Raw genomic sequence first — 26861 nt, 5'->3', positions numbered from 1 at the left:
TTATCTCCCATAGGAAAGTGGTCAGGAAATGTTCCCTAAAATAAGCCGAGGTGTTTCAGGAAATGCGTTAGGAGATGATTCTGTTGGAAAATAAGCCGCAGAGTTGGGGAATCGGCCTTTGTCTTTTCATATTAGCGGTTGGTCAATATGCTAGCAGACATCTTGCGTCACATGGGTTTTCCATGTGCTCAAGAGGCGACTGACGCCCAGTTGCACGACTTCAATTGCGCGTCTATCTGAATCGCTGTATTGAAAATCAAATACGTGTTTATCAGATCTTTACATCGCTGAACGAGCTAATATCGAACGATTTCCAACGGAAGGACACTCTGGACTACCGTTCACGTACGCCCTTCAGAGCACAACAATGTGGTGCATATTGTAAATAAAGAGGGACCAGACACTGGATGCTACCAAGCCACCATTGACCACGGTTTGCCGGTTCACTCATGCACGGCCCATTCTCTGCTGATTTTTTAATATGGATTTGATTCAGCTTGTTTTAGATTGGCCAAGGCGAGCTGAGAGCGGCCGCGTGGCTGGGATTGAAAAAAAAAAAAAAAAAAAAAAAACAATCTCCAATGTTGCTCTCGATGGTTTGAGCTTAACAGCTCGAGAGAAATTTGTTTACCATCTCGCCTCAATCGAGAGCCGTAGAGCCACAGGCCCGTCTCTCACAGCATAGACCGCCATTCGTGTGTGTGTGTGTGCTGAGCATTGTCTTGCTTGTTTGTTTGTACGGTTTGTTTTTTTTTCCGTCATTTATTCAAGGCTACAACAAGTAAGTGCAATAAAAAAAGGAGGGTATTTATATGCAAGTCTGACGTTGTGTTTACGGAGCAGGACAACTAAGAACAATTTGAAGGATTCATTTAAAAAAAAAGGGGACACATCTCCAGATCAATAGTCTGCTTTTTCTGCTCAGGTACGACTGGCCTTCTCATTTTATTTCATTTCACGACCCGGGAGGGCGACCTCAAGTTTTGGTCGCTGTCTCCGAGCATCGATTGGCAAAAACGAGCGACACGCACCGATTCTGTTGGTTCACCGATCGTTTTCGTCTTTCCAGGCGAGCGTCCGGCATCAGAACGAAAGGAAAAATGAAAGGGGGGAGGAAAAAAAAAAAAAGGGCTGCAAGTTTGTGATGCTCTGGCTTCCGTGATCGGCAGCCAAAACGTATTTCTTTTGTTGCCGGGCCTTCAGACGAGCGTCGGTGTTTGTTATTTATGCTGTTCAAAGCTGCGCTTCAAGCTTCTGCTGATGGGAGACTGATCTCTTTCTGTTACTGTTTGCGCAGGAACAGAAAAATAAACTTCCTTTGATAAATAAATCATTATGGGACGACTTCTATTGTTTCTAACTCTTAATACTTCTTAATCCTTTACCTCAAGCACAAAACCGTCTTCCTTTAGCCGGTGCTGCGGAGTTAGACCCGTGTTTTTACCTCTGCAGGTGAATGACTAATCAGGTGTCATGCTGTCATCTTTATATTGCGTTTTAGTTGTATTTCCGGAGCTGTTTCGACCTTTACGAGGAGGCAAGGTCGAAATGAAGGGCGAGGATTCGGGGTTGGCGCAGATATCGTAAAACGCATCCGAATTAGTTGCCCGGATGGAAGGAATTTAAGCTTTTCCATGCTAATCGGAGCCTTTCCAGAACGTAACTGTTCCAGAGAAAACTAAACGGATGACTCAGATGAATCAAAGAGCTAAATAAAGCCCAATCTGTCACAACAAGAAAATATGATGTTTGGTGGTATTATGCATGAATTGATTAATTTGTTGCAGCTGCCCTTGTGATGTATTTTTTTTTTGTTTCTTTGCAGAGCTGTGCTTTCATTTTAAGCCTCGACAAACATGCTTAACATCTCACGTAAACACAGAACAGTGTCGTGCAGTTCAGTGCGGAGCGCCGGGGTATCTCGGGTCCGTACGTCACCAGAATCCAACGGGTATTTGTTGTTTTTATCTTGAACTTCTGTCGCGTCATCGTTCGAGTCTGCAACGGAAGGATCAGATGCTGATCTGATCATATTTAAAAAGCAAAAACAGGGAAGACGGCGAAGAAGTGGCCGTGTCAATCTTGGCGGGGCTACTTGGTTCTGGACCCTCGTGTTTTCCATCTCCGCAGCTCGTTTTCATCGCAAAAGCGTGAAACATCATTTCAGGGATAATTTATGCAGCGACGACTATCACCGTTTAACACAAGGAACACCACTGGTAGATTAATACAAAATATACCGTGATAACAGTCTGGCCGTAAACACGCAGTCCAAAGGAGTTTCACTTAAAGTTACATCATGATTGAGGAGAGGGGATTAAAATGAAAGGACTATCTTCATTTAGATATTGTTTCATTTTATAAACTCATTTTAATGACTTTGAGTTCACAGGAAAATGCCAACAGAAAAACTAACAATTAGTAACCTTTGAAACAAAATCACCTCCAACAAACAATAAAAATGTATTTGTTCTTCAAAATCCAACCAGGCGGCCTGAAAAGATTTTCATTATGTTGGGTGGAAAAGCACATCGAAAAAGGAATAATAACTCGGAAAAAAATGAATTAACTCTCTAATTATAGCGTTTTATTTTCAAATTGGTCAAATGACTGTCACCGTGGTGGGTTTAGGAAGATTGAAAGGAAATTGAAAGAGAGTCGAGGTGTTCGTGTTATGAATTCCATAAACAAGGTTCGATACTAGAAATATTCACAATTGTTATTCTAGTCTGAGATGCACGTGACGTCGACCCAGGTGCGCCGATGAGTCAGCTGCGTGAAATAGGCTAATATCGAAATAGGCTAATATCGAAAATGGCGCGATGGATGATTTCTTCTTCTTTCTCCTTTTAGACTGCCGTCTGTGTGGACGAATATAAACGCTCTGCTTATTTGCAAGACTCTAGATGGAAGGGCGGGGTGCATTTCAGCCTGTTCCACGGAAACATCTCGCATGCCTCTGCGGAGCCCGATGCTCTGACTGCTCTCCCAGATATTTCAACTATTTAATGAAAGAAACCCGGAGTTCCGTTCTGTCGCCGTATCGCGATTCTATCCACGGAAAGAAGCGGCGGCGAGATGCGACGGCGGCCTCTTCGTGATCGTACTTAATGCGGATGGCGTCGGCGGGTTGACGGAACATTTCGAACAAAAGGGAAAACGTCCTGTTATTTGTTGTGTTCTGGTTCACGAGGGTAAGTGCTCTCTTTTAGAGTTGCCGCTCTGAAACCACTGACAAGCACATAAATCATTATGTAGCGGTTTTGTTTAGCTTTTTTTTCTTCCCCATTACCCTTATCTCACTATTCCGCTCACATACGAGGCTGGGAGACTCTTAATTATTTTCTGATTAGCAGTTTGGACCGGAGTGACTTCAGGTCAGAACCACCTCCTCTGTTGGACTCCGGATCCGAGCGTACGCGGCAGCGGAGCCTCCGCCGGCCACATCTGCCGCCGACATCTGCCGCCCTGCTGCCGCCGCTGCCGGTTCTGATGGGTTACGATAACACCCGGCGCATCGGCCTGACAGATCTGTGTTTTATTCAGAACCTCTGTGAGATTCTGTGGATTAATACTGCAGCCCGGAGGCACGGTTGAATATTCAAAACATTCATTTTCCCGACAAACCTCAAAGTGAAAGAATGCACACACACACACACACACACACACACACTTGCTTCACTGAAATAAGTTGTAAGAGTTGGGTAAGATAAGAAGAAGAGGTCTGGGATAACAACGGAAGATCACGGTTATCGCTGGAATCTTAGAAAACCACTGAAGTAGGACTTCCTCGTATTTTCATAACAGAGGCGACCGGATGAGCTGACGGTAAATCCGTACGCATGTGTGATAAATGATTTATCCTACTTGTAGTCTGATCGTGTCTAACAAGCTCTTAGCAGAGCGGCGCAGAGTCAGCTCGCAGTTTGGTAGAGGAACGTGCTTCATCGATTCAATGCAACCATCTTTTCTCTTAAAAACACAAACGCGGCTTCTCTTTCTGCCGCTGCGACATGAAAGTGTGTCTTCCGGTGGTTAGTTAAAGCCGGTCACAGCCAATTCAGCAGGGAAGTGGAAAATCAATTGCTGAAAGAGATCCCCACATGAATAATACAACGCGTGGATCTTTGGAGTCTCATATATATATATATATATATACATTTAAGGTGGACTAAATGACTGCAGATCCAGAGGAATCGGTCTCGGGGAAGTTAAGAATACAACAAGTTATAAAAAGACTCCCAACAATATGGTTTTTCTGTGACGTTGACCTGGGAAGGTGGTCCCGAAACAGCCGTTCCCGGAGGTCTGGGAGAACCTGCTTTCCCACGATTAGCTCAGGGTAATAAAGAGCCGTCGTGTGATGGATTGCGGCGAGTGTGATTTTTTTTTTTTTTTTTTTTTGAGAAAACAGCAGGAAGCATACATCACGGCACCAGAGACGCTCGGAGATAATTCACTCTCAAGAACACAAACAGAGTAATTAGGATTTCGGCGGCCTGAAATTCACTTTCGGTAAACGGAGCTCAAGTAAGGCGGAGAAGCCGGAGCTTGAGAGGCGATTTGAAACATTGGATGTAATTACTGATTCTCTCTTTTTTGTCATATTGCGTTTTTTTTGGCAGGTGGCGGAATTAAGTTTGTTGTTGTTTTATGCAAGATTTAATCAGCTGCATCATAATAATGTCTCGATTCAGACGACATAAGAGTACTGACTCCAATAAAAGCTAGAGAGTATATTGGAAGGATGAGCAGATCTCATTGAATGGGACTATCAACACACAATGGGAGGTTAAACTTTAGTGAGTGCAGGGAAGCTGGGAAAACATATCGAAGTGAGACGTTTGACTGATCCAAGTGTATCTGTCTTTATGAAAAAAAAAAAAAGGAAAAATGCGCCCCGGCCCCTGGCAAATAATTAGCGAAACGCAGTTTCAATGTGAATGCAGTGAGTCAGACCGAAACGCTGACACACACTCGTCTGGCGTCTTCCGTCCCCCCCGACCTCGATGTCTGCAGCCGCGTCTCGGACCGTTTCCATTCAAATTCATAATCCCTTTTTGAGCCATTCAGATAGAGAAACATCCTTCAGAAACATTTCCCATCCAGACAGTACGCTCACGGAATGTCATTATCGGTGGCGCGATAAGATATTGTGCGTTTTCATAATTCTGCCTCCTGCTGTCTTCTGGTAAGGTGGCTTAAAAACCAACGTACGACATCATGTGACATCTGGAGGTGGCGTCCTCGCTCCTCCGTACGGCCGAATGAAGGGTCCTGGATCCAGGACGAGCGCTGCACCGATGCAAATATTCACAAAAACCGGCGGTAGTCACGCATTTATTCCCCAGAGACGCCCGCTGAGATAGAAGCGGCTTGATAAACGTAGACAATTTTCTGCTAGACGAAAATTCCTGCAAAATGACTCCTTTACCCGGGCCAAATGTATTCATTGGCTCTGACAATATTTTTAAACTCTAAAACAGCGTCAGGAATTATTCTATCGCATTTCGTTTAGCCGGGGGCTAGAACGGGATCGCAGCGGTGGAACTTTTTGATGTTCTTCCTCTATGGATCCATAATGCAGAAGAATGAAACCACATGTTTGGTGATTTTGTTTTTTTAAATTGAGTGCAGCTGAGGTGCTGTACATCGGACTAATGGAGGAGAACCTTCAGCCGTCAGGTGTTCTGGCTGGATCGCGTCTGGGTAAGTCCACCTCACAGAGTAGCGACATAAATCTAAGGACAGATTGATGCAGAGAAATTTTGACTTTTTAAAAAAAGATCCCGGGAAACCGCCGACCACACCTGATCATTTCCTGGACGGGTAAATCACAAATTTTCATCTCAGAAAATGATTCGTGAGATTTATTTCTGAACTTCAAACTATCCTGGTCGCAGCGGGGCTGGTGCCAATCCGGGCTGTCATTGAACAAAAAAAATCACAAAAATCACATGAACCAACACAACGTCGAGTCTTCAAGGACCAACTGCGTGTTTGGGAAAATTATCAAATCCTCAAACGAAGTCTGGAGGTCTTCGACTTATGTCGGGGTTCTGTTCCCAGGGCGCGAAGGAACGCGATTTTCGCAATAAGTCGGGATTCACACTGTCGTGTACGTAAGTACCTGTGCCACTCCGCTACGCTAGCATGTTCATGTGTGATGTCTTCACATGTTCAAGTAAACGCTTGGGTGTTTCGCCCTTTTCTGAGCCTTTTATTTTTAACTAATTTCGCCTTTTCTCGGAGGCATTGCCGTGCAAAGAGACAGACTCACGCTTGGGAGCCGTAATGAAGGGCAAAAAAATACACAAACCGACAGGAGAGTACAATCGTGGAGTGTCAACAAAACCGTCTTCCTCATAGAGCACCGCGTTACGACGACTGTATTCGTCCGCTACGCTCAATCTCTAGCTCCCGTCTTACCAAATTTATGGAAGATGGTAACAAAACACCGTAGCTCAACGACATCGTAAACCAAGGACTTCCTGCAGTCTGTGTAGCAACATCCCACTTGACTAATACTATTCTGATTATCAATGAAAACAGCAAATCTAGTTGCCTAGGCAACATGTACATCCATGCCCGTGACTCAGTGGAACCAGGGGATCACGGACGAGCGAGGCATCTTGCTGCCGCCTGCATCAGACTGACAAAATTATATATTCAAATATAGCTCGGGCTTTCAATAAACTCATTCCAAAAGAGAAAAAGCTATTATCTCCGGATGGACCTGTTTATTAAAACCGCGGCCATTAGCAGGGACTGAACCTCGTCATTTGCCGGGCCACTCGACGAGAAGATGGGACATAAGCAAGAAGGGGATAAAATTTAAAAAAATATATATATATTGGAAAAACAGGGGACTTGAAGTAATCAACCAAATTCAGCGGGAAAGTTGTCGACCGTCTGAGAAACAGCGCGGGAGAGAGAGTAAGTGTGAAAGAGAGGAAATGAGTGTGGGAAAGAAGCTGTCTCAGCAGATGCAATCTCTCGGGAAGGTCCACGGATCTGATGAAAATGTGCTCATCCTATTTCCAAAGACATTCACCGCGCTAAAAAGTCAAATTTCACCAACTTGAAACTTTCTCTCACCATCTGAGGACAACAAGCATCAAACATTCGCTTCAATCGGAATCCGGAGTTACGGCGCAGGTTTTTTTTTTTTTTTTTTTTTTCGGTCTTTGAGCGGACTAGAGTTAAGCAAAAATAAAACTATAGGCTGTCACAGAAACAAATGTGCCAAACGTCACCGCGAGCTTCCACCGAGGAGGTAATCTTCGGCGGCACATCTCCTGTGCACATTAGCAAGCCCACCTGAGCCTCTCGCTCAGTTTATCGCCAGTTTCTGGTCGTAATCGTCCGGAAACGGCGTTCAGACGAACACCGTCCAATGGTGTTTTGAGTGATATGTCTGGTAAACCTTCTTTTAAGGCAGGAGCGGGCAAACTTTTTGGCTCAGGGGCCCCATTGACTTGCGGGTTAGCACAAGATATGATACATTTAAAAAAGAATTAGCAGTAAATATCGGATTCGTCTGACATTTGCCTGAACATCGTCTGACGTTTGCTTGCATTTCATGCAAAATACGGTTTTTCCCTTGAAGCTTCACGTCCAGCTCATTCACGTGTGTCAGTATGTCCACAGTAAAGGCTAAATCACAAAGCTAATCTGTGTCATTCAGCTGAGGAAAATTCTCAAGTAGTTCCAAAAATAAAATAATCCCCCTGTTTGAGCGCTCACATTCATTGATCCAATCATTTAAGTATGAACTCCGTGCCAATCATCGGCGGGCCGGATTAAAAAGACCGACGGGCCGGATGTGGCCCGCGGGCCGTAGTTTGCCCACCCCTGTTTTAAGGCAACAGTTCGATAGTGAACGCACTCCCTCAACTTCCTGCGGTCATTCAAGTATTCTCTAACTGTGTAAGATGGCTTTCTATTTTATGCATTCATTCATTATCTATCTATCTATCTATCATCTACACCTGGGCAATTTAGGTTTCTCCAATGAACCTACTACCGGAGAACCTGGTGGGAACCCACGCAGACACGGGGAGAACACGCAAACTCAAAGGGAGCCTCGGAATTTGAACCAGGGGGCTTCTTGCTGTGAGGCGGAAGCGCTAACCACTGCGCCGCCATGCCGCCAATCATAATAAATATACTGGAGTTCAAACTCTTTGGGCTAAAAATCGCGCAGCCTCGGATTTTAAGAGAGAAACTCCTGACGCTTTGTCCACAAACGGCTTAGAGGTGAGTCGCAACGAAGGAAGCCGAGTGTGAGGCGGGCGAGGAAATCATTTACCTCCAACTCGGCTGCTGGTTACTAATTTACCCTCGCAGTGTAAAGTCTGCCGAATGACGGCGAGGCCAAAGCGAGCAAAGTAATGCTTCGTATTTTGGCATATGTTGCTGAGATCCTTTGTAGTGAAGCAGCTGTGGGATAAAAGCACCTGAAGGAAACATCATTAAGTGTGGAATACAGCCAGACGAGACAACGCTGGATACTGTCCTTGGGCTGACATTTACAAGAAACAATCTCTAACTTTCCCGCTGTTTCACGAAAAGCAAACACGGCGAGTGTTTAGCACCTTGTACCGACGAAAAACAACAGAAAAGCTATTGTTGACAAAGCTTTCACTTCTGGCCTTTTATTTGTCTGCCGGGAACCGTTGGTTCTTTGGTTGAGCCGTGGCTCCGCGGCGAAACAAAGCCTGCCTTTCATTAGAGGACAGGGAGTGCTTGACCACCAATCGCACACCGGCCCCTCTGTTCAAAACGCTCTCGATCTGATCCATCGGTTTTATTAACAGGTTTATGAAGATTTCGCCTCAAGGTGGGGAAAAAATCCCCTCCCTGAGAACCTGCTGCTTCGAGTCGTCCTTTGCGTGCAAGCAGACCACGACAAAGAGCCCATTGAGGTGGGCTAACAAAGTGGAGCCGGACCGGTTTTAAAGGTCCTCTGCCTTTACCGGCCGCTACCGGCCTTCCAAGGAGGTCCGCCTGATATTCCAAGCGGGCGTCCAACTGGAAACCAGTGTTGCTTGAATGCTTGATTTTGACTGACTTTGGGTTGCGATGAGCAGTTTCAGCCTTGGGATGTTGTTATTTAACCAAAATCCAATATCATCCAATGTTAAGGCCAACAGAAAGTGACTTTTTTTTAACATCTTCCCAAATCGGCAATAATGTGGGAAGGCAGGGTTCACCCCCGGAACCGATCACCGGACAATTTGCAACCATTAACTCTTTCGTTCACGCGGGTCTCCGACGAACCTCCCGCGTGTTTTCGGACTGCGGGAGGAAACCGGAGAACCCGGAGGAAGTTTCCAGACTCAAGGAGAACATGCAAACTGCAGGATTGAACTGGTCCTACATCTTTCTGCCATTAAACACATGAGGTCTTGGTGATATGACACCGAGATCTGGTGCAGCTACTGCCGAGTTTTGGAAATGAACTCCGGTTCGATATTCAAACGTGGCGCGAATAATATGACCGATGACCCGCCGATCAGGACTAAGAGATCACTCATCTCCATTCCACTCACACCAATAAATCCAGGTTTTTAGGGTACAAAGGGTTTTCTCTTTTATAGCTTTTTGCTTATCCGTATGATTATTAATTCTTAATACTCATCTCTTTCAAGGCATTGAATGGAGCAGCGGTGGATTATCCTTCATTACTTAACATATTAATGGAATTTCTCACTTCTAAACCAGGACTGCAATCATAACGTGGATCCAGGGGGACCGAACATTAGAGAAATGCGAGCGCGTCCGTGGCCGATAAAAAGGGCCGACCTGCTCAATCATCACTTTAAAGATTAAGGAAAAGTCATTTGTGGCACAAAGGAGACATTCTGGGACAAAGTTCTGGCGGCGATTGTATCTCCAGTCGGTCGAACACAGAGGCCACTGCAGAGCCTTCAACCTGACGTTGCTGTAAGCCGCTTGGAGATAAGCTTCTTTGTGGCTGCTGCGTGATACTGTCACAGCGCTAACGCCGCCAATAATGCAGTTTTCAAATCAGCGCGCGGTCGTTTTTTTTAAGTATTTTTTTTATTTCGCGTTTCTCAGCCGTCGCTTGTTTCGGTCCGCTCTGCGCAAACACGGGTCACGGGGAGACCGAGTCGACTCCGTCTGGTGTTTGGAAAAAAATATAATTGAGCGTTCTATCACGTTTAGATTTAATGTTTGCCTTGTGACACCGACAACTAAATCTTGGTGAATTTCCAGAAAATCAGCGACTGGATGATTGATTTCCTTCCATCCGCAGCTGCCGTGCAAATATTAAGAGTCGGTTCTTCTCGATAAGCGCCGACTCTCTCCTCTGTCGTGCAAACCAGAGATATTGTTCCTCATTAGATCATAATTTGATGTTCTTAAAGTGAGAATATTACTTAATTTTTTTTTTTTTATTCCCCTTGTACTCAAATATGCCAGAGCCTCAAATAAAATCACAGCACGCCCTTGGTTTCTCTTTTCTTTTTTTTCATAACACAACATGAATGATGAATGCTATATTTCAGCTTATCATGAAAAAAAAAAAAAAAAAAGAGCGTTTCTGTTGACTTTAAATCACAAAGAGGTCGTTGAATATTTCTGTACATTAATTTAACGTGCGCGGAAAATCAAAACACGCAGTCCGCTGGCTCCTCAGGCCCGCGGACCCATCACGAAGCGACGGCCTTCCGGTCGCCGGGGAGGTGAGCGGGTCACCGCCCGGCGAGGATTACAGACTTGTCGGGTAAGTGGTAGGTAGACAGTGAGTGAGATTCAAGGATTAAAAGGCGCTGTGGGAGTTGTTTGTGCGTTTGCACGGCGGTCTGAGGCAGACTTTGTGTTAAGTTTCATTGCCATTCATTCGGATTTTCTGAAGTGGTGATTAAGTTGCACAAAATGGGAAGCAAGTGCTCACTGAACATACAATAAGTCAGTGCATTGACTTGAATAACAAGGTTCCCCATTGAAAACAGTTTTATGCTCATTTCCCTGCATCTTTTTATTTCAATCGTTGCGAAACATTCACGGTACCTAGAAATGAACATAACATTTAACTGTCTACTCTTCAGTGAAAAAGCGAAAAAGAATACAACGAATTATTGGCCGAAAAAAAAAAAAAATGATGGAAAAAAATCGGTAAAAATTACCTAAAAATGTAGGGGGGGAAAAAAAGCTATAAAACTTGCCAAGAAAAGTCCCCCAAGAGAGGGAGAAATCAGCAAAATGTAAAAAAATAAGCGATAAATGAAACGCTGGTAGACACTCATTAAAGGTTCATTTGCATTGCTGGTACTTCACATGATTGGCTCGTCCTCACCGGTGACCGTCAAATGCTAAAAGGGAGCTTCAGGTGCGTCGGGCGTAAGACCATCGACTTTCAGGTCCGATAAACAACCTCGAGGAGGGTCAATTTGCCTTGAACGGCTTGAAAACAAAAAAAAAAAAAAAAAAAAAAAAAAAGTCCTTCAGTTTTCTAGATCTGGAGACAGAAAATGTCGGCGCCTAATGAAGCGACTGAAATGTCAATCACCTCACTGACTGCTCGACTTCTTTGCGCGCCATTAAAGACAAATCAGCGGGATTATTAGCGCTGGTTGGCCGGTGGAGGAGGCCGCTGATGTTTGGAGATGAGGCGGGTCTTTAAGATAATGGGGGTCCTCACAGACCTTCTTCAGGACCAGGACCAACACTCCCTTTGTGCATCTGTTCCTTCCTTCGGCCTCCCTTTCAGCAACACTGGACATACAGGAGGTTTATCCCTGCTTGGATCTGATCAGCCTCCTGCCGGAGCCGAGGAAGAGGAGGCGGAGCGGTGGCCCTCGGGCTAAGGACCGCTTTATCAAAAGTAACAGAGGACGAGTCAGCGGAGTCTCGAATGAATCAAAACACATGAGTAACATGTCTGAGGGAAAGGTATGTCAGTGTGTGTTTAGCCCGCGGAGAAGAGGCCGCCGCACAAACACTGGTGTTTTCATCCCGCTCGTCCGAGGGAGGGGGTTATTAAACAAGCCCGGGCAGAGGGACGGGGACGGGCGGAAACAAAGCGCAGACAAACAGCCAGGGGCGAGCAAACATCTCCGCGTCCCGCTGGCTTCCACTCCGTCAGCTGAGATATCGCGGCGCCGGTTGAACATTGACGGGGGGCTTCGGCTGCGGTTCCGGTGTGTGCTCGTGCTCCGTGCCGCGAGAAACACAAAACCGGGCCAAAAACGTTGATTCTCATCATACTGCTTTCAGTAAACAATACCGTAACTCGTCTCAAATTGATCCAGATACAAGATTTCATCCGAGATGGTCTCCGGTATTCCCTTCCTGTGTATGATGATCATGAAAAACTATCAAATCCTGACATTTACAATCCAGCTCAACCATAACTGGATTTTTGAACGAACAGAACGTTTTAGATCGCAAAGTTTATGAAACCATCACACGTGAAGTGCATCTGTTGTTCTGCGTCGTAAATTTAAATTCGGCTTCGATGTAGATGAACATCCGTCTGACGGTAAAACTCTGCGTATGTGGACGGTGTGTTTTTCTTGACCGAATGAATGTGGCTGATATTGATTTAATGTGTGATACATGATGGTGCGTTTCTTTTTCTCGCCACCGTTAAGAGATGCAGCAATGCACGTTTCGCTGTACTTTCCGCGCAATGACAATGCGGGCGTTCATTTATTCGTCCAAACACAGAATCAGCGTTCGCTACGGCGAGGATCCGCATCAGATGATTGACAATACATGTCCTGAAAGCCAATGCGACAAACCAATCACCGCTTACACTTTAATTGCTAATCCGCCATCCCCTCTCTGACTGTTAATCCATTCTTAAAGAGTTTCTGGACCGGAAGCTGCAGCGTCAGTCAAGTCTACTAGAAACAGACAATCCTTAAAACACCCGCAATGTCTCCCAATGAATGGACACAATAAAAAAAAAAAAAAGGTCCAACATTGCATCAAGACACAGGGAAAGCCATGTTGTTCTTTTCGGAGTAACAAAATTTTTTTTTTTTTGAATGCAGAGGGCTCCACAAGTACAGGGTGGTGGGGGTGGTTATGTAACCACGGCCTCTGGAAAAATAGGCCTTCAACATGAAAAGAATATAAGCTGTTATTGCCTCACCTTGTTATTTCTGTGAAGAAAAAAGAAACTTTTTAAAGAGTACAGATAAATATCAGGAGCCTACCTACACATTATGGTAGAGAGGTCCACCACAAAAAAAAAAGCAAGAAAATTCTGAAAATTGTCTAAATAACAACAAAAAATGACTGAAAAAGTTGCAAAATAATATAATTACAGTGTAAAAAATCTGCAGAAATTATATTAGAAGATTGAAAATATCAAAAAAAAACAAGACAGCTTCATCATAATCTGAAAAACCAAAACAGACAAAAGATGATCGAGAAATTACAAAACGGTAGAATTTAATGGGGAAATCTGTCAAAAAATGACCTTTAAAAGCACCATCAGCAATCAATATCTGCGTGAAGTCACTTTCAAATGTGAGAGCCGTCGGTGAGGAGTTCAACGTTCAGTAAAAGAATCCAGGAAAGAAAAACTTTTCAAACTACTGTGGAAAACTTAGTGCAGAAACAACAAGGACGGCTCAGGTTCTGTGTGACTTTTTGAAACTTCATCTAAAACGTACAACTCAAAACCAGCAGGCTTCTCGGTATCGTGATGGTTTTATTTACCTTTTTACTTAACCAGGAAAACCGCATTAAGATTAAACATCTCTATTTTCAAGTGTGTCCTGGCTGATTTCACAGCTACGGCAAAGATACGGGACGAACCCTCGGGTGCTGTGTATACTACAAAAACATATAAAAATATAACAGATTTTTGGATCACAATCATAAAACTCCGAGAAGTCCAAGTGTATATCTACAAGCGGACGTCTTCGCCTCCACGTCATCTAGCATTCTCTTAAAAACATCCAGCCTTAAACATTTCAGTTTCCTGTCCCGTTCCAGTTCATTCCAGGCAAAGGGAGCAGGGAAAAATAAAGAATTTACCGAGAGCGCCGCTGATGTGATCTGACGATGAAGGTCAGAAGGTGGGAAAGACCAAGACCGAGGATAGGATTTATCACCGAGTCCCGTATGTAGGTTAACGGGTACCTCCGTGGTACCAGGCGTCCTTTACGTAGCAAATGCTTTTAAAGCGGTGCGTCCACTCGGGGGCAGCGCGGCGCTCCCGAGTTTATCAAGAGTTCGGCTTTCCATTTCAGACAGCGCTGTAAAATCCTTCTTCCTCGTGATACCGATGTTGTTTTTGGGCCGTGCCCCGACAGCGCCCCCTCATGGCTTCTGGCGGAACTGCTCCCTTTGGCTACGCTCCCCGAAAACGTACAAAAATGAACGGCGAGGCGGGCAGGAGCCCCCGTCCGTATGCCGAATCAATGTTGTGAATCAAACAACCTTTGAGCCGTGCAACTGCCTGCTATAAACAAAAGAAGTAGCAGCTGCTGGGCGTATTCACAAAGAATTTAGTGCGCATGACTGGTTGTGCGATATTTTATCGTCATCATCAAGGCGTTGCTCTGAACAGGAAAGTCTGTTTTATCAAAATGATTTTTTCATTCGGATAATAGTTTCAGGGCATTTCTGAGTGGCTCTCCATAAGGCTGACTCCATTTTAATGTATTAACTGTCATTTTTTGTTTGTTTTTTTTCCCTTAATTGTACTGAAAATAATCAGTTTCCGATCAAAACAGATCGTCAAGACAAAAAGCGGACGTAAGAAAGCGCTATCATCACCAAAGTCGACATGAAATAATAAACGATACGGCAATTTATGGGATATGCGTACGCGCGTCGTCCAGCTTGGAGTCCAATAAAAGAGAAGTGATAAGCAGATGGCGTTGACGTCAGCATTGTAATTACTGCTGTCAGCCAGCCAAACAAAGGAAATGAAGCTTCTCTTCACTGATGTAAAAACATCAAGGTCAAAGACCAAGGTCTCGCACAATCAGCGCGCCGCTCGCAGAGAGAAATTCCTGCACATCAAACGTGTCGGACCTGCATGCAAAGCGGCGGCAGAAACATTCGACATTTCCTCCTCTTGTATCTGCAAATACAGCAAAGACCGGGTTTGCTTGAAGGTTAAGTTGTTTCCTCTGCTAACTGTTGTCGAGGGGAGTCTAAATGTCAACACGTACATAAATAATTTATTTATCAAAGCGGTGATGGAACACGGCACCCAAACATTTTTTTTTTTCCGAAAGCAACATTAATATTTGCTTTTCTGAAGCGCGGCAGCGGCTTCTGATGATAAAGGGGGATGAAATAGAGAAGGCCGGGGGCGTCGGGGGGGAACCAAAATATGTTTGACAACCAAGAAAATCAGTTTTGTGGCAGCATGAAAATTTGTGAAAACTTTTTTTGGTTTTCATTGGTATTTCTGGTCAAATATTACAAATGCCTGGATGATTTCAAATTAACGTTGCTCATTTTTGGGTGAGCTTGGGAAAATATCTTGCACATTCAGGTCATCACTAGATATGATTTGATGCAATTTCTCTGCTTAAAAAATAAATAAAAACGATCGCGAACGCTCGGCAGTGTGCGGGTGAAGAATTTATGAGTTTGTTTTTCTCCGCTTAAACTTCCTCCATAAATCCAGAGCGCCGTTTAGGCCTGAGAATGCCGAGCGCCTGAAAGCAGCAGTGCAAGCCTGACGTGGCATCATCACGTGCACAAAATATAAAAACAAAATACGTGAATATTAAACGGACACTACTTTCACCTAATCATGAACTGAATTAGATACATATTAATTTATATGACTTGTACATTTTTTTGTCAATGGACATGATTTGTAACTTGTTTAAAAAGTTATGACATACATTAATATGTATAGATATGATGTGAAACTTAGTCTAAACTGAATTCTACACATATAAATGAATGATTTGTAATTTATTTACAAATAGAATAATATCTGCGTGTGTGAATGCAACTTGTAATTTTTAATTCCACTTTAATCCATTCATCCCGCACATAAACGATGACTGAATTGCTCGCAAAATATTTGTTAGTATGGATGATTCATAGACAATGTGGTAAATGTAAATATTTTATGTATTAATATTTTGGAGGATTATGATGTATAAAGGCAGGGTATGACACATCTAGATAGATAGATAGATAGATAGATAGATAGATAGATAGATAGATAGAATTTCAATTTATTTTAGAAACTATGAAGAATAAAACTCATATCCTGCTTCCCTTCCAAAAAATCAACCGAGACGGACAGGTGGAGCCCGCCGGGGGTCAGCGGGGGGTCAGCGGGTTAGTCCCGGTAACGGCTCGGTTAAGCCCGGTTAAGATTAACGTCGACCAGGAGCCATATTTAAGCTCCAGATGAATTTAGGTGGGAAAAAAACTAAACCAAATAAAAACACCAAGCGCATTTGAGACATTTAAGACAAAAAAAGACTTACTTTATGAAGTAACTGGCTCCTTCGTCGGTGAAACCTTCCTCCCATCCCGAGGGTAAATCTGAAACGACACCGGGGAAAACATAAAAAAACACTTCAAAGTTTTCTACTTTTGACTTTAACACCCACGGTTGTGGGGGATAAAGACTATAAATGAATAAAACAAACCAGGAAGTGGTTACATTGGAGTCGAAAGCTGAAAAAAATGAATATATTTATAAACAGCTAGCTAGCTAACCTGAGCGTATCATGTGTCCGGAGTTGACCGGCTCTCCGGAGCGCGGATGTAGCCAGGTAGTCCCCCGCGTCTCATCGCTGCCGCCCGGGCACCGAGGGAGGGGAGAAGGGGGGAGAGAACACCTGTTACACCGGCCGGCGGAGGGACACCCCCACCACCACCACCACCATCTCCTCTCGGGCGGGAGAGAAAATAAAAAACCGTGAAAATATCACACTCACTTGATGAAAAACACCCTGCCGTCCCCGCAGACACCGTAAGACCAGTGTTCGGGCAGGGAGTCCCGCCCGAGAGGCGCCGCCATGATCCGCTCTCAAGCCCTATTTCACCTCATTCCCTCTCCATGGAGTCTCCCGGGAGGAGAGGCGAACGCACCGCCGGGGACAGCGACGCCTTCACGGACGCGACGGAAAGCCCGGACATCCGAGCTCCGGTGGTGTCGACGCTCCGGTCCCTGCGGCTGCCGTTGCGAAGACGACAACACGCCGGTGATCGAGGTGTTTCTAGGGTTTAGTTTATTTTACGTGCCAAACTATTTTCTTTGGATATTTTAATTAGTATTTTCAATTAATATTGAATTTAGAAATCCCTTAATTTTTTTCCCCTTATTTTCACTTTAATCCCGTATTAAATCCTGAATAATCTCATGTATTGTATGGGATTATTCAGGATTTTAAAGTTGAAATAAAATGCCCATAAAATTTAAATTAGAATTTATTACAATAGTCGATACTGCATAATGCTTCTGTCAAGGTAAAATGTTGTTATTTGCAGATGAATGTACCCAAAATAAGAATGAGAACAACTTTATCCATCCCAAAGTAAATTGCAGTGCCAGAGTTACAAGAAAAAAAAAATTATTATGAATAATAGTAGAAAATTGTATAAACAGTACAAAAAAAGGGAGAATAAGAAATACAAATAAACTATAGTGTCTTAAGTAACAAGTGAAAACTATAAAGTGTCTTAAGTAACAAGTGATAAATAAGGAGCGCACAAAAGTATGAAAAAAATATTGTACATGTAGATGTAATGAAATATTGCACAATTATGAACATATAGACAGATAAATTATTACAATTTACAGTAAGTGGGTGAGATTTTTTTTTTTTTTTTTTTTTTTAAGGTTTTAAGATTTTAAGAAATTAAGATTCCCTGCAGCTGAAGGGAGTAGAATTAAAAAGCCTGACAGCCTCATGTAGGAAAGACCTCCTGTGGCGTTCAGTGGTATCAGTCTTCAACTGAAAGAGCTCTGACAGGAGGTCAGTGTGGCATGATGAACATTGTCCATAATGCTGAGGAGCTTCCTCCTGACGCTGGACACCACCGAGTGGTAAAACATCTGCAGCATGGTCCTGCAGACGTTGAAAGATCTGAGTCTCCTGAGGAAGAACAGGCAGCTCTGGCCCTTCTTGAAGATGGTATCCAAAGCAGAGCCATATATGGCTCTTCAGATGACGGTATGTGGCTCCTGGACAATTTTGAGTTGAAAAAAAAAAAGTATGGAGCTGATTTTAAAATATTTCTTCATAAAACTGGGTCATTTTAAAGTATACAGAAATTAGTTTTGAAGATAAATTTCACGTGTCGCCCGTCGGTCGGGTCGGGAGCCGATGGCTTCCGAGCACGTCCGGGTCATTGTAAAGGGGAGGAAATCAATTTTATCAGATAGCTGACTAGTTTATCCGCTTCAAAATGATGGTGAAAAGAAAAAAGGACGATGATTACCGTGCATTTTGGGCTGCAAGGACGGAGGAATTTACATTTGGATCTGCGGTATGGCTGATATACGATGATAAAATTGCATCAATGAAATGGTCAAATATAAAGCGGCACTTCGAACAAATCCGTGCAGCACCAGAGGTCGCATGAAAAGTAAGACATATTTAACTTATTATACATTAAAAATACAATATGGCACTCAATGAAATATATTTGAAAATATTTGCCTTGTCCTGACCCCTGATCTAGAAACTCATTTTGGCCCGTTTTGCTATTTCATCCGGCCCGCCAACCTTTTTTTTTTTTTTTTTTTTTTTTAAATATTAACAAGTATTTTCAATCAATATTGAATTCGGATTTTTTTTTTTTGCTTTTGTTTAAATTTGTATGGATGATTACAAAAAAATTAATGTCGGTCCATTTTTATTATCATTAATGATTTTAAAGTTGAAATAAAATGACAAAAAATTTAAATATTTCAATTGCAATTGTCAATTTGTTCAATTTACATGATGCCTAGTTGGCACGCGCATAAAAATTAAATAAGAAATGTGGCCCGCCAGACAAAATAATTGCCCAACTCTGGCCTAATTTGATGTCAAGGTCGCCGGGACAATTAAAATCATTACTTAGAAGTACCACTAAGTACAAATTTGTCCTTTGTTTAAGTGTATAGGAGGTATATTATACAAATCTTTATATTGTAGCGTTTTAGTCAGGGAAAACACCTGTTTGACGGTAAAACGGTGTAATAAGCGATTGTTTCTTTGTTTGTTTTTATAAAAATAAAAAAAAATCCGTCACCTCAAACCACACCCACAAAATTCCCAGCAACCCCAAAATCACCAACATTTGTGACGCGCTACAGTATGTAATGAAATGTTCCTCTAAAAAATACATGACAAATTAATATTGTACAGTTAGTTGTATTGAGTCTATTAAAAATGAATATTAAAAAAGAATTGATAATATTACACCCTAAAAATATTGTTGAGTTAAAAGAGAAAATCTTGTCACTGTGGGAAAATTTGCCACTAGAATTTATTAGAAAATTGATTGGTAGCATGTATAGGAGGAGGTATTATGTTTACAAGGCAAGCAGTGGCTATTCTGGCTGGTAAATCAATCTTTTTAATTTTGCCCTTTTTTTTTTTTTTTTTTTTGCTTTGCTATTGTTTTTGTGTTTTTTTTATAGAAAAAAAAGAAAAGATCATTTGGACAATGTCACTAGACGTATTTTCATCAAAAAAAATAAGTTTGTTTTGAATTTTGAAGCAAAAAATACATTGCAAAGTCAATTATACATTTTTCCTTGCCATTTTTTTTTTTTTTTTTTTTTTTTGGAACCCACTGTAAAAAAAAAAAAACCTAGATGCATGTGAGAAAAAACAAGCGGGCCGGACTTACGCAAAGATTTGATTTCAGGCAGGGGGGATGCAAAATATTGTTCCAGTCTGAGATCCCTGGTCAAGAACAGCGGTACCTGACAACCGTGGATCAATTGGTACCGGGCCGCCCAAGAAATAATTCAATATTCCCGTTAGATTTATTATCTGAGCCTGAACAATGTTTATTTTGAAAAAAAAATTCTCTCAGTAACATCTCAGTCGCCAACAATTGAACCCACTCACTAGCAAAATGAGTAAAAAAACAGACGTCTTCGAAAAGTTTCTTTTGGAAGGAGAAAAGTGAAATATGCAGCCACCGGTTTTGGCGAAATGTTACGAGGTAGCTGCGAATAAAGTTGCATAAGAGTACAAAGTGGATTCATATTTAGTATTATATTTGCAATCTAAAAAGGTTGGGGACAAATGTGGCCCTCCATGTCATTTTTATATGGCCTGCAAGAACGTCTTAAAGAAGAATCTGCTTCTGATTGTCTTAGAATAAATAAGTCAAACGCGTGCACTGACCATGAACTACATTTTCTACAATTCATGCCAAGCATGTTACCCGAAAAGTGCCGTCGTTCTCGTCATTAGATCACAGTGTCTATCGGCATTTTGATACCAAACACGGAGCTAAGTATGCTAAAGTTAGCCTTCCAGAAAAACAGCTTGTCCAAGAATTAAAAGTCAAAATGTTACATATGCATTTGTATAGATTCTATGCAAATGTACATTCCACTTCAATGCAAATGCATATATTTTGGATCTGAATGAATAATAATAATAATAATAATTCAGAATTATTAATTAATAATAATAATTCAGAATTATTGAAGGAGTAGTTACACAAAGCTTACAGAAAGTGCATTATTTGATTAAAAGTTGAAGCAAAACGTGTTCTAGTTGTATTTTTTTATTTTTGTGTGTTTTATTTGTTTTCAAAATGGATATATGTTTTTGAAATACAGTGACTGGTTACCCTTCATGTTATTTTTCGACACGCTTGAAACAAAACACAACATCCAGGTTTGCGACTATCTGCATTTTTTAAATATATTTTCTTCATGCTTTTTGTGTACAAAACATTCACTGGAGCAAAAAAAATGGTTTCTGTTGTTGTCAGGCGTTTTAAGTAAACATCTCAAACTCTTATGTCTCCTCTGTAAACATTCTTTCTTTCTCATATTGAGGTATATTTCTAATAATTTATGTTTAAGTTAAGCATTTATCCTATGAATTATCATGTTAATTCACTCATTCATTATCTTTACCACACATAAAGCCTTGCAGAGGGGGCTGGAATCTATACCAGCTGAAATTGGGGGCTGGTTTCACCTTGGACTGTCAATCATAAGACCCCCAAAACAGACATACAATCATTCACACTTAACATAGACAAGCAACATTTCACCCCAATCACACGTCATATAGAGACATGCAAACATTCACCCTTTCATAGATTAAATGCAAACGTCAAATGCACATTATGGACATACAACCATTCACTCCGTCGTTCACACATCAGACGTGCAACCATTCACCATCTCATTCATACATCACATAAAAACACAATCATTCACCCTCTCATTCATACATAAACATATAATCATTCACCCCCTCATTCATACGTTACATAAACATATAATCATTCACCCTCTCATTCATACATTACATAAACATATAATCATTCACCCTCTCATTCATACATAAACATATAATCATTCACCCTCTCATTCATACATTACATAAACATATAATCATTCACCCTCTCATTCATACATTACATAAACATATAATCATTCACCCTCTCATTCATACATTACATAAACATATAATCATTCACCCTCTCATTCATACATTACATAAACATATAATCATTCACCCTCTCATTCATACATTACATAAAAACACAATCATTCACCCTCTCATTCATACATAAACATATAATCATTCACCCACTCATTCACACATCATATAGACAAGCAACCTGTCACTCCATTCACACGTCATATACAGACATGCAACTATTCACCCTTTCATAGATTCTATGCAAATGCATTTGTCAAGTGTACGTTATTGACATACAACCATTCATATTTACATTCCATTAAATTAGTCATTTGGCAGTCACTTTTATCCAAAGCTACTTACAAAAAGTGTAATTCAGTTGCAGAAGATCCGAAGTACTAGTCGTTGGAAGTCAGAAGTCACCCCCCTACCAAATAGCCATCTCAGAAGCATATACATACATAAATACATTCATTTCTTTGTTTTTTTTGTTTTTTTTCAGGGGGTTTGGGGGCTAAGTGCAATTAGCGGGGTAGTGCTTGGTGAAGAGGTATGTTTTCACCCTTTCATGCACACGTCACAGACATGCAACCATTCACTCATCACATAGAGACATGCAACAATTCACCCTTTCATTCACACATGTGTTATTCACCTGCATGTGTTCGGACTGTGTGAGGAACCCGGAGAAACATCCCCCCCTCGGCCGTCATATACAGTTCGTTTCAAGTCGCTCCTCGGGAACTCCGAGCTCATCGGAATCTGCGTCGGCGTTGCCGGGACCCCGTCCTGACACTTTTTCCACGCCACCCCTGTCATTTCCAAATCAGCACTGGGAACAAAACAAAAGACAAGCAGTCCTGACCGACGCCTGGTTTCCCACCACCGTCGGAGGAGCTTCATCTGGAGCTTCCTCCCCCTGGAGCCAGACCACTTTAATACCTATCTGCTTCCCATTTTTCTTAATTCTATTCCTCTTTTCCCTGCGGGTGGGCGGGCGGCGCAGAGATGTTATTCATTCCGCCTTCGGCCGGCGATTTTGACGCGGGAATCCGTTTCTTGCCGTACCATTTGTCATGAAACAGGTCCATCTGGAGAAAGAAAAGAATGGATAAAGGTCATGATATTTAGAAGACCGCTTTCATCAATGAGCTTTTATTAAGTTTTGGGCCGGCACGGTGGCGCATTCAGTCGTATGTCTCTATGTGACGTGTGAATGGGAGGGTGAATTACTGGGGTCCCCAACTCCCAGCCCGCAAATCATTTGGTATCGGTCCGCAAAGAAAATCTTTCTTGGTACAAATTGTTTTTTTCATTAGACAAGGGGTGTCAAACTCAAAGACTCAGTGGGCCAAAGTTCAAAACTGGGACAAAGTCACGGGCCACCATTGATGATTATTGAAAAAAATCTTCCTCCAGATATAACAATGAACCTTTACATATGGACCCAAACAAGTTTTGCTTAAAAACTAAATGTGGAACAAGCATAGCTTAATATTATACAATATTTAACTTAATATTGCACACATGCAAAATCCTGTTTTCTGCCCTAGTAGCAGGGTGCCAGTAGCAGCATAAGGTCGCTATGACTGCTGTCAACAGAGGAGAGATCTTCATTTTGAAAAACAACTGTTCCCACCTACACCTTACTGCCACACTTAATATTATAATTGCCGCATTTAAGGTGTAATTGTTGTATTCAGATTAAATACTGTGAGATGACAAAAGTTTTTATTATATATTATTTTCATGCATAAAACCGGTTCCTGCTGCAAAAAAATGGTTGGGGGACCACTGCTCCACATGAAATGTAGGAATGAGAGGACAAGGGCAATAACAAGAATAAAAATAGATAAACAAAATGACAACAAGGATAAAAATAAAGGATGAATTGCTGTATAACTTATAAGAATGACAGGGTGAGTTATCACACGTCTCCATAAGATGTGTAGGAAAGCATGTGGATAAGATAAGATAAGATAAGATAATACTTTATTGATCTCCATAGGGGATTTTTTTTGTCCCAGCAGCGCAACAATAAGAATATCAATAATTACAAATATAAATATAAATAGAAGAGACAAGTGACAACAACAGCAAGAATAAAAATAGATCACAGAATGACAACAACAACAATAAGGATAAAAATAGATAACTGAAATGAGAACAACAAGAATAAAAATAAAGGGTGAATGGTTGCACTTCTTTATATGATATATAGGAATAGCACGCGGACAAGATAATATAAGATAAAATAATACTCTATTGATCCTCATATCGGAAATTTGTTTGTCACAGGAGCGCAACAATAACAATATCAATAAATATGAATATAAATATGAATATAAATATAAATGGTAATTTAGATTCATGCAAAATCTGCAAGAGTGCAGGAGAAGTTGGGTCGATCATTGATAAAGACGTCATCTCTTCATCAGTGTGTGTGTGTGTGTGTGTGTGCGTGTGTGCGTGTGTGCGTGTGTGTGTGTGTGTGTGTGTGTGTGTGTGTGTGAACGCTATCTGGTGTGAAGTGTTAGATGAGTGAAGGCCGTTGAACATCATTCGAATCCTTGACTTTCCTGGATTCCATTCACTTGTGCCATTTTCCTGTCATTTTGAAAGCAATGAAGTCAAGTTACGAAAACAATTAATTAAAATGATAAAATATTAAAAACAGGAGGATCATTCTTGTCTGGCTGTAATTAAAGTGAGATGATGTTCAGTTTAAATTTAGGAATCTAAAAGTAGAAGAAGAGAGTTGAATGGCTGCCCGGCTCTCCTCCCTGCTTGGTTTCATTTGGCAGCAAAGGAGTTTTTTGGAAAGCACAACAACATCAGAAACTCCTGACAAGGCAGGGCGACCGGAGGGCGGGCAGAGGTCAGCGCGCTCACACACACACACACACACACACACACACACACACACACACACACACACACACACACACACATACACACACACACAGACACACACACAGACACACACACCGGGCGTCAGCGATGGAAACTCGGGAGGGATTTGTTTTTCTGCTCAGAATGAAAGATTAAGTGCTTTCAGTATGAAAAAGGAAAAGAACAATGCAGGGGGGTTTTCGGCCAAGTTATGACATCACCAGGTGATCAAAACAAAACTCTGTGCGTGTGTGTGTGTGTGGTGTGTGTGTGTGTGTGTGCACCTAAGTACGCCACATACGAAAGCTTCAGTATATGAACGTACAAAGCCTGGTGGCGTCAGCCAATCGGGTTTGAGGAGCATTGGTCCCCTACCTGGGATGTGAAGAAGAAGTCGCTCCAGATGGGGTTTGTTTGTCCGTTACCATGGCAACATCATGAAACTTCAGCGCGTTCCTTCACGCCCAAACCCCCTTTTCCCGCCGGAGGAGGTAGAACCGGGTTTCCACAAGAGGGTGAACTCCTTCCATCGTACACCCGGCCATCATCCGGAGATAATCTCAGCCGGTAATCCAGAAATCCCACTTCAATCCAGCAGAATGGTCTTTTTTTTTGAAGGATTCCCCATCCAGCATCCTGGGAGATGTTGAGAGATGAGAAATGCGAGAAGGTGAACAAACACAGCTATTGAGGAAGCATGTTGACAAGTGAATGACCCGCCGTGGTCTGGTGACAGCGCCCGAAAGGCATGCAGGTAAACTCAGGGCGTGATCAGACTTCTCATCGGGGCCGATCTGAGTCTGAGTCACTGGAAGCGGCTCCACTTCCTGTTAGAAGCCATCGTCACTTGGCGGACCTGGGAGGAGTCCAAACACAGATCATGTCGGGATCGTTGATCTCGGACCTCCAGAAGTAGGTACGAAAGTCCTGTTGAAGTGGTGCGAAAACACCAAGGGATTAGATAAGATTTCTCAAAGTGAGGTTAGGGGTATTCGCGGGGCATCCATGAGTTTCTCCAATGTCCTGAACAAGTTAGCGTAATGCTAATTTCCTCAATAAAATGAAAATGAATGATGGGGAATTCAGTATTTTCTTCTGTCTACACATCATGATTGTTCAGGTACTAATGCAGCTTCAAGGGGTGCTGGAGTGTCAGAAAGGTATGTTAGAGGGGTGCAGGACATGTATGCAAGTTGTGAGACTATGGTAAGGTGGGATAGAGGAGGTGCTCAGTTTTTAATGCCTGGTGTCAGAAAAGTGTGGTAGAGGGGTGCAGGACATGTATGCAAGCTGTGAGACTGGTAAGGTGGGATAGAGGAGTTTTTTAGTTTTTAAAAGCGTGTCAGAAAAGTGTGGTAGAGGGGTGAAGGACATGTATGTAAGCTGTGAGACTGTGGGGAGGTGGGATAGAGGAATATTTCAATTTTAAATGCCGAGAGTCAGAAAAGTGTGGTAGAGGGGTGCAGGACATGTATGCAAGTTGTGTGACTGTGGGGAGGTGGGATAGAGGAGTTCTAGGCGGAGGTTGGAGTGCATCAGGGACCCTCTCCGAGCCCCTTCTTGTTTGCCGTGGTGATGGATGGACTGACAAATGAGGCTAAACTGGAATCTCCATGGATCATGATGTTTGCAGATGATGCTGTGATCTGCAGTGAGGGCAGGTGGAGGGACATCTAGAAAAGTGAAGGTTTGCTCCCGGAAAGGAGAGGAGTGAAGCTTAGCTGTAAAACGGCAGAAATGCATGTGAATGAATGTGACCCAAGTGGAACAGTGGGGCTACAGGGAGTGGAGATAAAGAAGGTGTCAGACTTCAAATGTACTCAGAAAAGGCCATGAAGAGAAGAGGATACACAGGAGAGGCTCAGATTGGGGTAGATGATTGGCTGTGGCAACCCATGAAGGAAGCATCCCAAAGGAGAAGAAGATTGTTTGGGTTCATGCTACCTTTTTCCAGGTTGGAGATAACAGGGCACAGATTAACCTGCGGCCGATTTTTTTTATTATTATTTATTTATTTATTTTATCACTCTTGGGTTTTTAGCACTTTTTTATCAAAGACTGTATTAAAGGGTGTTCATTCTAGCTGCGGCCACGAGGTGATTAAAGTGAGTCCCAAATAAATTCCACTCGCCTTGAGCAACTTTGCAAGGATCTGACTGACGAGGCGCGGCAATATCGCCATTTTCATGCACAGGGATATCGAGGGTGAATTCTCCCGCGCTCGATGAAACCGAGGCACTCGTTAGCAAATTGATATTTTCACGCTTTTAATTTGACATCCGCACACACAGAAACATGTTTAACTGTGGCATGTTGAGGTCAAGGCAGCCCTGGAGGAAATGGCGTTCACGCTAATCCGTCCTCCTGGTTGCTTAATATCTA

The 26861-nt window shown here is 42.4% G+C and overlaps 1 protein-coding gene across 11 annotated transcripts in view; it reads right to left on the bottom strand.

The window, feature by feature from the left end:
* The window catches only part of LOC147232374 (pleckstrin homology domain-containing family A member 7-like), a 184986-nt gene that overhangs the window by 153822 nt on the left and 4303 nt on the right, over positions 1-26861 (bottom strand). For 3 of the 11 annotated variants that reach the window (XM_086149190.1, XM_086149191.1, XM_086149194.1), the window contains exons 1-3: positions 16911-17053; positions 16690-16766; positions 16455-16512 (exon numbers count right to left, since the gene is read on the bottom strand). In XM_086149190.1, coding sequence (XP_086005316.1) covers positions 16455-16512; positions 16690-16766; positions 16911-16993 — 218 coding nt within the window. In that variant the 5' untranslated portion in view covers positions 16994-17053. Of the gene's footprint in view, positions 1-16454; positions 16513-16689; positions 16767-16910; positions 17054-22242; positions 22679-24854; positions 26446-26861 lie in introns of those variants that run through there. The other 8 variants (XM_086149182.1, XM_086149184.1, XM_086149185.1 and 5 more) reach the window with 6 other exon arrangements.

This window comes from Fistularia commersonii, chromosome 7 (genome assembly GCF_037954325.1).
Source record: "Fistularia commersonii isolate RoL2024-O1a breed Wild chromosome 7, RoL_Fcom_v1.0, whole genome shotgun sequence".
NCBI classification, from domain to species: domain Eukaryota; kingdom Metazoa; phylum Chordata; class Actinopteri; order Syngnathiformes; family Fistulariidae; genus Fistularia; species Fistularia commersonii.
This window is presented reverse-complemented; position numbering and strand designations above follow the sequence as displayed.